The sequence below is a fragment of the Ruditapes philippinarum genome, unplaced genomic scaffold (genome assembly GCF_026571515.1).
Source record: "Ruditapes philippinarum isolate M1 unplaced genomic scaffold, ASM2657151v2 ctg1987_1_1_1_1, whole genome shotgun sequence".
Taxonomy (NCBI): domain Eukaryota; kingdom Metazoa; phylum Mollusca; class Bivalvia; order Venerida; family Veneridae; genus Ruditapes; species Ruditapes philippinarum.
The window spans coordinates 66,925-80,130 of NW_026862637.1; the positions used below are offsets into that span (position 1 = coordinate 66,925).

The following is a 13,206-nucleotide window of genomic DNA, read 5'->3' on the forward strand; positions in this document are numbered from 1 at the left end:
ATCAATATTCTTTAAGAATTGATAGAAATAGAGATTGTTATTCCTTGGATAGCGTGAATGTAGATAACAAATACTCAAACCATGTCTTAGATGCAATAAAATAATCATTTATTGAAATTAAATATATATTACTATTGAAATATCTCGTTCACATTAATTTTATTAAAATGTTTATAGATAGAGAAAATCTATTGGTCAATATTTCTTTATTTATCCAATGAGTGAAACCCTTACATTTTATATTTGGCTCAGTAACAAATATGGCGGCGCCCGTAGTGTCAAATGAAATTTTGTTACAGAAAATCAAATGTTTCGCCATTATATCAAGACTGTCAGTTATTATCTTGCAGGTGTGTAATTGCATTAGGTTATATACTGTAAGAATATATTTCTCATAAATGATGACACGACTGGAACACGATTCAGGACTGAACTGTTCTGGGGTAGGGATTAGGGCTACTGCAGGGGGTAGGTGGTTCCAGTGGTATAAGGTCCTAGGAAAGAATGAGAATTTATTATAGTCTGAGGTTGCTGTAAAAAACCTATAACATAAGGGATCGCCATGGTGTTATGTTCAGGAGGTAGCAAGACACTTCACCCCCCTCAAATTTTGAAGACACTTCACCCCTCAAGACACTTCACACCCCCCCCCCCCAATCAGTAAGACACTTCACCCCTCATCCATTTTTTTTCTTTAAAGAAAATAAGCCAACAACATAATGCTTTTTATATCATATGCTTATTTTAATTATGAGCTGGGACACTTTAAACAAAAATATATGAAAAGATTAGCTAAGAAATATACTTGAAATAATTGAAAATCATATGATTTGAAAATCGTGAGTGTTTAAACACTCTTCATTTTGGGTCATTTATTTACAATTTGAATGATTATTCAGGAAAAACGAAGTGCGGGAATGATCTGAAATTTTGCACAAAGATAAGTGGTCTAAACCTACATGAAATGGTACACTTATCTGGAAAAAATATTTTCAGTCCCATCATGTCAAAAAACCTTAGTGGAGTCCCTTTAATTCATGATCATGGTATTGCCCACTGTTATACAAAGCACTTCCATCCATTAAGTGTTTATTGCATGTCACCTTGTTTATTCAACATGTTGATTGGTTGTTTATTCAACAGTTATCTCATAATTGATTAGATAATTGGATTAAAAAGGTATTATTGTATGAAAATGAAATAAGTGGATAAATAAATAAATAATATAATATTGTATGTAAAATAAATAAATAAACAATATTTTATTAAATTATATTGTTTGAAAAAAAAATGAATATAAAATGAATATGAAAGAATATAAATTAACAAATGAATGAATTATTTATACACTTTTTGTAATAAATAAAAATGAACAATTTGTATTTTCCTTACTTAAAAATGTTGCTAACAAATTAAGTAAACTTACCGGTATCACATTCTATGTGTTGCCAGTTCAATAAATAAATAAATAAATTCATGTTTAGCTTTCAATTCATTAAACAAGATACTGTCAATTAAAGACACAAAGGAAGTGTGAAAGAGATTACATGTAAAATACTGTCTTAATATATATCAAAGTAAAATTCACACATAAGTTCACACACTTCAATAGAAAGATTATTCTACAATTAGTCATATCACTTTCACTTTAATTAAAATATATTAAAAATAAAATTAAAAATAAAGAATTTACTTATTAATAACTGTGATATGAGCCTTATTTTAGGGCAAATTCAACAATTTAAATCCATTGTCTTTGGTCAATTACATGATAAAATAATAATAAAATATGTTAAAACAATAAACATAGGGCCTACTCAATCACTATTGAATACATTTAACATTTTCTACATAAATAGTTGTTACACAAAATAAAAAAATTGGGGGGTGAAGTGTCTCAATCAAATTTCTTAAAATGAGGGGTGAACTGTCTGAGGGGTGAAGTGTCTACAAAAAAGGGCCTAGGGTTAAGTGTCTGGGGGGGTGAAGAGTCTGTAAACCGTTCAGGAGAGGTGTCAAATATTCTTCTATGGGTATAGCAACCAGACCATGTTCAGAATCTTATTGAAAAGGAATAACCTAGCATATATACGTCTGAGTTCCAGTTTTCTAAGCTTAAGGGAGTATAGCCAAAAGTTCTAGTCGTACGGGAGTCAAGCGTGTCTTGCCTATTGTGTTGCGGATAGCCGTACGCTATTTTTTCAATATGAAATAAAAGCAAGTCAGTAACTTGCACATCTAAAGTTACATTTTCACAAAGAATGATAATACATATTTTTTCTAAACTTCTAAATAATTTTACAAATGATATTCGATCATTTATATTATGTCACTGAAAATTTCACTGATAAGTAAAAAAAAATTACATAATTTTTAAACTAGCTTTGAAAAAGAAAATGTTTGGCTTGTTTCTTTAATTTATCTTTACTTGAACCATAATCTTTTGAAATAATTTGCTAGCTGATGCAAAACATCAGTAATATGCTGTGTCATGTATACCTAAAATAAAGGCATCCAGGGAAGGGGGCTTTCAAGAAATATGACACAGCAGTAACCCCAACTACATGCATGTGGAAGAAAAGTTATGTTGGCTTATTTTGGGGCTTTAAATAATGAGATTGTTTTTATTCTATAATGATTCTATTTTCAGATTTTGTTTAACACAGTTTTACCAGATCATGATGCAGCCGTATTTAATCCTGGGAGACATGTTCAAACAGCAAATTCTCAAACAAGTTTGGATCATATTGTTACATTTCTCCTTGGAGGTTTGAAAAGATGGGACGGGGTGTATTTCACTCATGTTGCAGAGCATGGTTACACTTATGAAAACACACTTGCATTTTTTCCACTTTTTCCGCTATTTGTCAGAACCTTTGCAAATTCAGTGTTGTTTCCATTACAGTTCTTAATGAGTTTTGAAAGTGTAATACTTATTTCATCAACACTAGTTAATACATTAATATTCATGAAAACGGCAGAAATCTTATTCAAACTAGGCAAGCTTGTAACTTGTAATGACACCGTAGCATACACAGCTTCCTTACTATTCTGTATAAATCCAGCCTCTATTTTTATGTCAGCTGTTTATTCAGAGTGCATTTTCTCATATCTAACTGTCACAGCATTATTGAAACTAGAAGAAGGCAGAAAATTCTCAGCTGCGATATACTTTGCTTTTACTTGTTTAACACGTTCAAATGGCTTGATCAATCTCGGCTATTTAGCGTACATTCTAGTCAAGAATGCTTTGCAGACTTTAGGAAGATTGTATAAGGCAGTTATGGTGAATGCGAGTATGCTAATGACAATTCCGTGGATATACTTCAGTACAACGATTGTACCTTACAGCTTGCTGATAATGATAAGTGTTCTTCCTTTCATCATTTACCAGTATTATTGTTACCAGCTATACTGTATGAAGGAGTATACTTTAGAAATACCAGACCATATTATGCAGTATGCAAGAACAGAAGGATTGAAGTTACCAAGTGACAAGTCATCTGAGTGGTGTAATGCTTCTCTCCCTTTAGCTTACAGGTAAGCCATCTGAGTGGTGTAATGCCTCTCTGCCTTTAGAACACTTATTCTTCTCAGTTTGAGAAATAGACTTTCTCCTGCTTTGTATTTGGAATAAGAGAGGGAAAGGTTTTGTTTTGGAAGTACTAAAATATGTATGGAAGTGTTTATTTGCCTGGCATAAGGTGATTTAGAAAAGTTCCTGAGACATTCAGCAAACGGTTATAAAATTGTTAAACATAAATTTTGTCATGGAGAAAAAAATAGATTTAAATTTTAAAATATTTTAACTAATTTATTTTTGTATGTATCATAATGATAATGTTCACTTTACAGAATAATCTTTATTTTTTAGGTTGTCTTTTTCAAAGAAAAAGTTAATTAAGATATTATGATCACTGCATGGTCATTGTCTTCTTTGTGCAATTTTAAAGGTATCAAACCAAAACTTGGAGTACTTGTCAGTTGATAATCATGATAAGATTTGGCTGTAAGACCAGGGGTATATTTTGAAAGCAACATTTTAAAGTTATATCCTTTCTTAACTTAGAATTTTTTCATAATTGTCTTTTAAATATAATGATGTCAGCACTATGAATGATATAAACATCATCCTGAATAGGTACATTTGTAAGATAATAGATGATATTCTAAAAGAAGTAGTTTTGAGTTATGCTCCCTTTTATAACTCACCTGTCACAAATTGACATGATGAGCTTTTGTGACTGCTTTATTGTCTAGAGTGTGTCTGTCCGTCCGTCCGTAAACTTTTACATTAAACATCATCTTTTCATTAACCGCTTAGCAAATTCCATCAAAACTTCACAGGAATTTTCCTTTAGCGGTCACCTTTAAAAATTGTTCAAACAATTTTATTCCAACTCTGGTTGCCATGGTAACCAAAAGAAAAAACTTAAAATATCTTCTTTTAAAAACTTAAAGAGCTAGAGCTTAGATGTTTGGCATGAAACATCTCCTAGTTAGTGTCTACCAAGTTTGATCAAATAAAAGCCCTTGGTTCAAAATTGGCCTCATCCTGGGGTGTCATTAATTTTTAACCAGGTTTTCCGCAGGAAAAAACTGGTTATTAGATTGAGGTATGTCGGCAAACGGGCGGGCGGGGCGGGCGGGCGTAAACAATTTCTTCTGTGCGCAACTCCTCCTACATTTCTCAACGGATTTTGACCAAACTTTCACAGAAGCTTTGTCATCAAGTGCCCTGGCGCATATTGTCGGGGTTTTGCGATTAGATAATATTTGACCTAATTATGGTCCTTTGTTTTTTTTTCCTTATATAAAATATATAGTGAACAATTTCTTCTGTGCGCAACTCCTCCTACATTTCTCAACGGATTTTGACCAAACTTTCTCAGAAGCTTTGTCATCAAGTGCCCTGACACATATTGCCAGGGTTTTGCAATTGGTATATATTTGACCTAATTATGGCCCTTTGTTTTTTTCCTTATATAGAATATATAGTGAACAATTTCTTCTGTGCGCAACTCCTCCTACATTTCTCAACGGATTTTGACCAAACTTTCTTAGAAGCTTTGTTATCAAGTGCCTGGCACATATTGTTGGGGTTTTGTGATTGGATAATATTTGACCACATTATGGCCCTTTTGTATATTTTTTCCTTATACAGAATATATAGAGAACAATTTCTTCTGTGCTCTACTCCTCCTACATTTCTCAACGGATTTTGACCAAACTTTCTTAGAAGCTTTGTTATCAAGTGCCTGGCACATATTGTCGGGTTTTGTGATTGGATAATATTTGACCGAATTATGGCCCTTTGTATATTTTTCCTTATACAGAATATATAGTGAACAATTTCTACAGTGCGCAACTTCTCCTACATTTCTCAATGGATTTTGACCAAACTTTCACAGAAGCTTTGTCATCAAGTGCCTGGCGCTCACTAAAGTCCCATGTTTCTTCCAAGACATCATTCAAGTATTTTTTAAAATTGTGAACATACTTTTCTTGATATCGCACAAAACACCACACGCCAATATTTGTTGACAAAAGAAAATGACAAGAGACGCAAAAATGCAAAAATTAAGCAAAAATAAAGTACTGTTTACCTTTCTAAAACATTTGGGGAAAAAAAGAGCGAATAGACAACATAAAATTTCTCAATCATTTTTTGTTTGAGGAATATTAAAAAAGCCATAATTCCTCCTAAAAGTTCAATTAAAAACAAATGCCCCTTCATGACAAAGCTTCTGTGAAATATTTTGCTGAAAACCTGGTTGCATCGCATTGCGATGTTCCTTGTCCTTATATGCAACTATGCATATAGTGAAAACTTAAAAACTCTTCTTTTAAAAAAAAACCACAAAGAGCTAGAGCTTAGATATTAAGCATGGAACATCTTTTAATGGTTGTCTATCAAGTTTGATCAAATAAGAGTCGAAATTGGTGCCTCCTCAGGGGGGTCATTGACTTTCCTAATATGTACACATCTTTTGGAACTGTTGTTTTCCCATAGAGCAATCAGAAATGTTTTTACAAATGTACTTTTTTAGATACAAATATGAACTTTGTGATATCTGTTTTAGATTTAGATTTTATATCTGCTTTTGTTTATAGTTCACAATATTACTTGTTTCTTTTATATTCAGGTGAGCGATGTCAGGGCCATCATGACCCTCTTGTTGAAACTATATTTTTATGAAATTGCCTGTTTAAAGTAGGTTGGTTCCAAAACTGTCAAAGCTATCAACATGAAACCTAAAACATGACATGGAACAAAGAACATTTGTTCCACAAGGTGCATTAAATGTTTCCTGAAAGCAATATTTTGTAAGAGTTATGCTCCTTTTAAGCTTAGATTGTTTATGAAAATGTGCTATTAACAGATGAGCCTTAACTCTGCGCACAGTTCTCAATGTTCTGTAAAAGTATGCTTTATTCAACAGTTACTGAAAAAAAATGAATGATAAACTATTTTCACATATAAACATGTATATAATATACATGTACATGTATATATATTTCTCTTTTATTTTAGGAAATTGGATACTGTATCTTATAAACTATAATAATAATGATTTGATTTTTCTTACATATTTTAGTTATGTACAATCGCATTACTGGGAACAGGGTTTTTTGAGATACTGGGGGCTGAAGCAGATACCAAATTTTATTCTCGCTGCGCCAGTGACCATTCTTGTCTTTTTACTGACTGTCCACTATTACAAGAACAACAGGTTTGTACTTCACAAATTTCAGATGAATGAATTTATTATGGAAATACATGTATATTCAATATATACAGTAATCTAACTGATACAACGATAACAAAGTATTAATGAAACATCATGGTGTATCCATGAGAAGAGAATGTCATTATGGTAGCCAGGTAAAATCCCAGACAACATGTTCAGGGCCATCCACATCCTTCTTTTTGTGTCGCCTTGAAAAGGCGTCACATATAGGGGTTACATTTGTCATTGGCAACATTGTTGTTGTCGGATTGACTCCAAACTTGGTATGCATAATTCTTTCAATAACTCGAATTGCTGTGTACAAGAACCGGTACTCTGCACTACATAAGTTTTGAGTTATTGCCCTTTGTTAATTTTCATACTTTATTTTTGTCCGGGCCATTTCTAATAAATTATAAAAGCCTCTAGTTCATATTTAACCTCCTATCCTAAAGTATCCTCGGTATTTACCATATACATGTATTAAATGTAGTATATACAGAATGTGTACCGTGGGTTCCGACGATGTTTTAAAGCTGCATTAATACACATGAGAAAAAAAAAATAGTTTTAAAAATTCAAAAATATGCAATGTTTTCAGATTGTAAGAAAAGTGAAAAGATTCAAGGAATAATTTATATGTTATATCCTATTGATGACTGATTTTGCTGTATTTATCACCACATTTCTACTGCTTGAGTTGACCTGTGCAGAAAGTGCTGTTTCTGCATATTTAGACCTTTCTTTGGTAGTTTACATGGATTGTAAGGCCTGTTTGCTGTGCATAGATAATTCATTTACTTTCTTTGTTCACTTCACAATATTTTACTCTAAAATGCATTTTCAAATTTTTCATGAAAGTCAGCATGCATTTGTAGACTTTCAGATTTAAGATACAGTCCAGCTTACCTTTCAAACAAATGATTTCTTACATTTAAGAGAAGGAAAGCTCAAAACTTTTTATGTCACAAATTCTCTTTTGGAGACATTTCAGGATTTTTTTTTTTTTTTTTTTTTTTTTTATTTATTTATTATGCAAGAAGATATGGATTAAAATATTATAACTGATCTATATATATTTAATACAGGTTACTGTTTTGTTTTATTCATGCTGTGTTTTTGAATAATTCTGCCAGAAACTTCAAGGCTAATTTTAGCGGTGTGAAATTTGTTTATGAAAGTGTGAAAAACATTATTTTTTGAGGTCCAGCCAAGGTTTCTGTAGTGTCTGTGAGAAATAAAAAAAATCCAGTAAATGCCCTCTCAGATTTTGTTTTGTGAAAGATATTGTACTTTATATTTGTTATAAAAAAGGACAATATTCTTTACCTCATTTTCACAGGTGTCTGAAAGGATACACAAAGGTACACTATAGGTCTTCCTCCACCAGTAAACTGGAAAGAACAGTTGTAGCCATATGACCTTTGCCTTGTTTGTGTGACATTAAACCAAAGCCAAAAATAATTGTACCCAGATATGAAAAGCAATAGACTGGGAAATGTTCTTCAACCCGTCTATGAAAGAAACACAGGTCTTTAAAGGGGAGATCATTTAGTGAGGGGAAATCCCTTTAAAATTTCTTTTCAGGGCTGACATTATTGACAGAATTAAAAAAATTTTTTTAAGGGTTTACATAGTTAAAAAGTTTAAAAAATTTTTTCTTTAAATTTTAATTTCCATTTTAATAATTTTTTAAACTTTATCAGGTCATATGTTTTGACCCCCTTGGGCTAGATGAGGGGGTTTCTGCCCAAAAAAGGAGAAAAAAAAAATGGGCCCCTATTTTAAAAAATAGAAGGGGGAAACTACTGCCATATTTTTATCATTGGGCCCCAAATCCTTTCTGTGTTTGGATTGTTTTTTATCCATGTCCAGGTAAGAATTTCTAAAAAGTGCTAAAGTAATGTAATGATTTTTGTGCCCCCTTGAAAAAGGGTTACTTTTGTTGGTGGCGACGTTGTTGGCGTCCCCTTAGGTTTAGGTTTGTCTGGAGCATAACTCAGTCACTTTATGTGGGATTGACTCCAAACTTGGTATGCATGCTTCTTTCGATAACCCAAAGTGCAGTGCATAAGAATCCTTACTCTGCACTTCTTAAATTTTGAGTTATTGCCCTTCGTTAATTTTCATACTTTATCTTTGTCAGGGCCATTTCTTATTAACTATAAAAGCTATGAACTTGAAACTTCACAGAATGATAGATCTCGTTAAGAATCAGTGCAGTGAACAAGAAAAGTTACTCTGCCCTTCTTATTAGCTCAACAGAGCCGAAGGCTCAGGGTGAGCTATTAGTATCAAAAGGGGGATGCTCCGGCGTCCATCATTCGTCGACATGCGTCAATAATCGTCTTCTTCTCTGAAACTACTAAGCAGATTTACTTCAAATTTAGTCTGTAGCATCCTTGTGACAGTCACACTTAAATTTGCTCATGTCATTCTAATTGGCCCCTTTTAGGGGTCAGCAGAGCTAAAAATAGAAAAACCTTTAAACATCTTCTTCTACAAAACTAATGGATGGATGATCACCCAACTTTGTCTGTAGCAATTTTGTGTAGTCTTTTATCAAGTTTGCTCATATTAATTTGATTGGCCCCTTTTAGGGGCCACTAAAGCTAAAAATAGAAAAAAACCTTCAAACATCTTTTCCTATTGAAATAAATGATAGATGATTACCAAACTTTGTCTGTAGCATTCTTGGGTAGTCTTTTATCAAGTTTGCTAATATTATTTTGATTGCTCCCATTTAGGGGTGGCTAAAGCTAAAAATAGAAAAACCTTTAAACATCTTCTACTTCAGAACCAATTGATGGATAATCACCAAATTTTGTCTGTAGCATTCTTTGTAACTCTTTTATCAAGTTTGCTTATATTAATTTGATTAGCCCCTTTTAGGGGCCACTAAAGCTTAAAATAGAGAAAAAACCTTCAAACATCTTTACCTATTGAAATAATTGATAGATGATTACCAAACTTTGTCTGTAGCATTCTTGGGTAGTCTTTTATCAAGTTTGCTCATATTAATTTGATTAGCCCGTTTAAGTTAAAGCTTAAATGCCCCAGGTCATGGCATTTCTTCAAATTATTGTTTAAACATGTTCTATGCCCAAATTTAATATTAGAATATATTGACATTCCAACCATGAAAAGCAGTTGTTTCTGGTGAGTGACTCAGGGCCATCATGGCCCTCTTGTTGTCCCCCATTTTTTCGAAGAAAAAAAGGGGATATAGAAATAGGCTCCGTCCGTCTTTCCGTCCGTCTGTCCGTCCGCACTACCGAATAAGGATAGGGGGCCATCTAACTGTAAACAGAACAAAAGAGAAGAATAGAGTTCATTCGGTAACAATAGAGTAAGGGGCCATCGGCCCTCTATTAAACAATAGAAAATAACAAAAGAAATGGCCCCTTATTCCATTTCGGCCGGACGTCCGTCTGTCTCTCCGTCACACTTTCGTGTCCGGTCCATAACTTTGTCATTTATGGAAGGAATCTGAAATAACTTGGCACAAATGTTTGTTATAATAAGACGATGTGTCATGCGCAATAACCAGACCCCTACCTCCAGGGTTAAGGTCGCACTTGCTCATTCAAGGTCAACATTGTCTATTTGAGGGTATATCTCGTGTCCGGTCTATAACTTTCTTATCTTTGAAGGGATTTTGTAAATACTTGCCACAATTGTTCACAATATTGAGATGATGTGTCATGCGCAACAATCGGTCACCAACCTCCAAGGTCAAGGTCACACTTGGAGTTCAAAGATTACCATAGTCTGTTATAGGGTATGTTTTGTGTGCGGTCCATAACTTTTTCTTATATCAAAGTATATTGAAAATACTTGGCACAAATAGTCACTATAATAAGACGATGTGTCATGCGCAACACCAGCATCCCTACCTCCAAGGTCAAGGTCACATTTTGAGGTCAAAAGTTAAAATAGTCTTTTAATTTGGGGTATATATTGTGTCCAATGTAGAACTTCTTCATAGTTCAAGGGATTTTGAAATAGCTTGGCACAAATAATCACAATAATAAGATGATATGTCAAGTACAACACCTGCACCCCTACCTCCAAGGTCAAGGTGACACTTAGAGGTCAAAATAAGAGAGTCTATTATATGGTTTATTTTGTGTCCCGTCCATAACTTCTTCATAGATCAAGGGATTTTGAAAATACTTGGCACAAATAGTCACAATGATAAGATGATATGTCATGCGTAACACCAGTGTTCCTACCTCCAAGGTCAAGGTCACACTTAGAGGTCAAAGCTTAACATGATAGATTTTTAAATTCAGTGTTTCATTTTATTTTTCTAATAAATTTATTGTTGCATTTGCAGATCTAGCATTGATTTTATGCTTCATATAAAACTTCCCTGAGGCGGGGGACGTTGGTAACTCTGTTACAAATTCTTGTTTTTTTTTAGTTATTGCCCTTTGTTAATTTTCATTCTTTGTTTTTGTTGTGGGCCATTTCTCATAAACTAGAAAAGCTATGGACTTGAAACTTCATGGGATGATAGATCTCATTCAGATAAACTGCAGTGTTCAAAAACCGGTACTCTGTTTCTTAGCTCCAGCAGGTGAGGTGGTCTTGACCATGTTGCTGCCATAATTTTTTAACACAGGTGGTTAGCCGAAATCATCTTTCCTGATTCAGTGCCATATGACCTAAATTATGTTGGTGTGCCATAAAACCAAACAATCTAACACTATAAACAAACAAATATCCTTGTAAGATACCGGTATAATAAACTTGTTTATTTTCAGGTTTTAACAAGACTCCTCTTCTCATCCACTCCTGTGCTATACTGGTATGCTGCGTACCTTGTCCTCGGAAATATACCAAGACAAAAACAGTACAATAAATACGACATCACACATTGGTCCATAGTGCCAGTAGAGAAACCAGATTACCTCAGTAGAAACTGGAAAAATCTAGTGACAAATTGCATTGAAAATTTTACTTGCCAACAATTTGGCGCCAAATGTGTGATTGTGTATTTCTTAAGTTATTTTGTAATAGGGATAGCATTGTTTTCAAACTTTTTACCATGGACATGATCGTATTAGAACTGTTTATACAAGCTGGTTATCTATCTCATTTTTTTACAATGTTTTTTTTTTTGACCATTTAGCTGTGAGGTTGAATTAATGTTGTCTGGAATTCGTCGTCAAATTAGGGGTATAAAACTTTTTCTGTTGGTCGAAGCTTTAAGGTGCACTACCTGTATTTCATGGTTTAATACATGTACCATAAATCAGTGCAACACTAACTAGTTGTAGCTTTATCCCCGAATTAACTGGGAATTTTCCGATATGTCATCTAATAACAAATCAATCTACTGCTTTTTATTGGCTTGATGATATCATATGATAAAAATAATCTAACATTTTATATTCCCTGTTATTTTATATTTTCACTTTTATTTTGTCATTCATTTTTTTTCTATAAATACAGGATTTATTGTCAAGGAAGGGTACGAAAATATTTGTTTTACAAGTACATGTAGCTATACTGTAGCTGCAAGTGAAGTATTATCATTTCATATCAAAATAAGGAAATAAATACTATATTTTAGAAAAATGAATCAGTTTATTATATTGTTTTCCCTTTTAGACCATACAATCCTGAAATTTTGTGTATTATCTGAATTTAAAAGTAAGAAGTCCAGCAAAACACCAGTGAAAATATGGAATGTTTCACTGGTGAAAAATAAATTTTTACAGTCAAATTACCTGAAGTGAAAAAAATGCATTTTATTTCAATATTTCTCAATATTTCATAATTTAGAAAAACTCTTTATGTGAGTTAGATTATAATGTGAAGTTTTCCTAGCTATGAATAATCATGTTGTCATGTGAAATGAGTTGCAATGTGAAGAAGGTTATCATGTGAAGTAGGTTTCAATGTGAACAAGGTTATCATGTGAAGTAGGTTGCAAATTTGCAATGTGAAGAAGGTAATCATGCGAAGTACTGGTTGCAATGGTAACAAGGTTATTATGTGAAGTAGGTTGCAATGTGAACAAGGAAAACATGTGAAGTAGGAAGTAGGTTGTAATGTGAATAAAGTTATCATGTAAAGTGGGTTGCAATCTTGGTAATTTGAATAAGGTCATCATGTGTAGGAGGTGTCATGTGAATAAAGAATCATGTGAAGTAGGTCGCAAGGTTATCATGTGTAGTTGGTTGCAATGTGAGCAAGGTAATCATCTAAAGTTGGTCGCAAAGATTGTGAATTTAATTGTAATTTGAATTAGGTAATCAAATGAAGTGAGCCGTAATTTGAATAAAGTTGTCTTGTGAAGTGGATGTAACTAAAGATGACCAGATGCCAATCCATGTATAAATGGATAGTATACAGGTAAAATAACTTAAAATTTTGCCATAACTTAGTTCAATTTCATATTTTACTATGTAAAAGGGATCATTAATCCATGTGACCCATGGTATAATGAATATTTCTGTTAATA

The 13,206-nt window shown here is 33.1% G+C and overlaps 1 protein-coding gene across 1 annotated transcript; it reads left to right on the plus strand.

The window, feature by feature from the left end:
* The first annotated feature begins 200 nt into the window (after positions 1 to 200).
* On the plus strand, positions 201 to 12,310 carry LOC132719669 (GPI mannosyltransferase 2-like). The gene is made up of 6 exons (XM_060703479.1): positions 201 to 350; positions 2,651 to 3,540; positions 6,600 to 6,783; positions 8,074 to 8,095; positions 8,527 to 8,606; positions 11,501 to 12,310. The coding sequence occupies exons 1-6, from the start codon at positions 261 to 263 to the stop codon at positions 11,792 to 11,794; spliced, it is 1,560 nt and encodes a 519-aa protein (XP_060559462.1). The 5' UTR covers positions 201 to 260; the 3' UTR covers positions 11,795 to 12,310.
* Positions 12,311 to 13,206: the final 896 nt, after the last annotated feature.

Coding starts and splice junctions, on each gene's coding strand:
- LOC132719669 (XM_060703479.1), top strand. CDS start 261: ATGGCGGCGCCCGTAGTGTCAAATGAAATTTTGTTACAGAAAATCAAA. Junction 351..2,650: donor TGTCAGTTATTATCTTGCAG/GTGTGTAATTGC, acceptor TTCTATTTTCAG/ATTTTGTTTAACACAGTTTT. Junction 6,784..8,073: donor AATTTATTATGGAAATACAT/GTATATTCAATA, acceptor TCATTTTCACAG/GTGTCTGAAAGGATACACAA.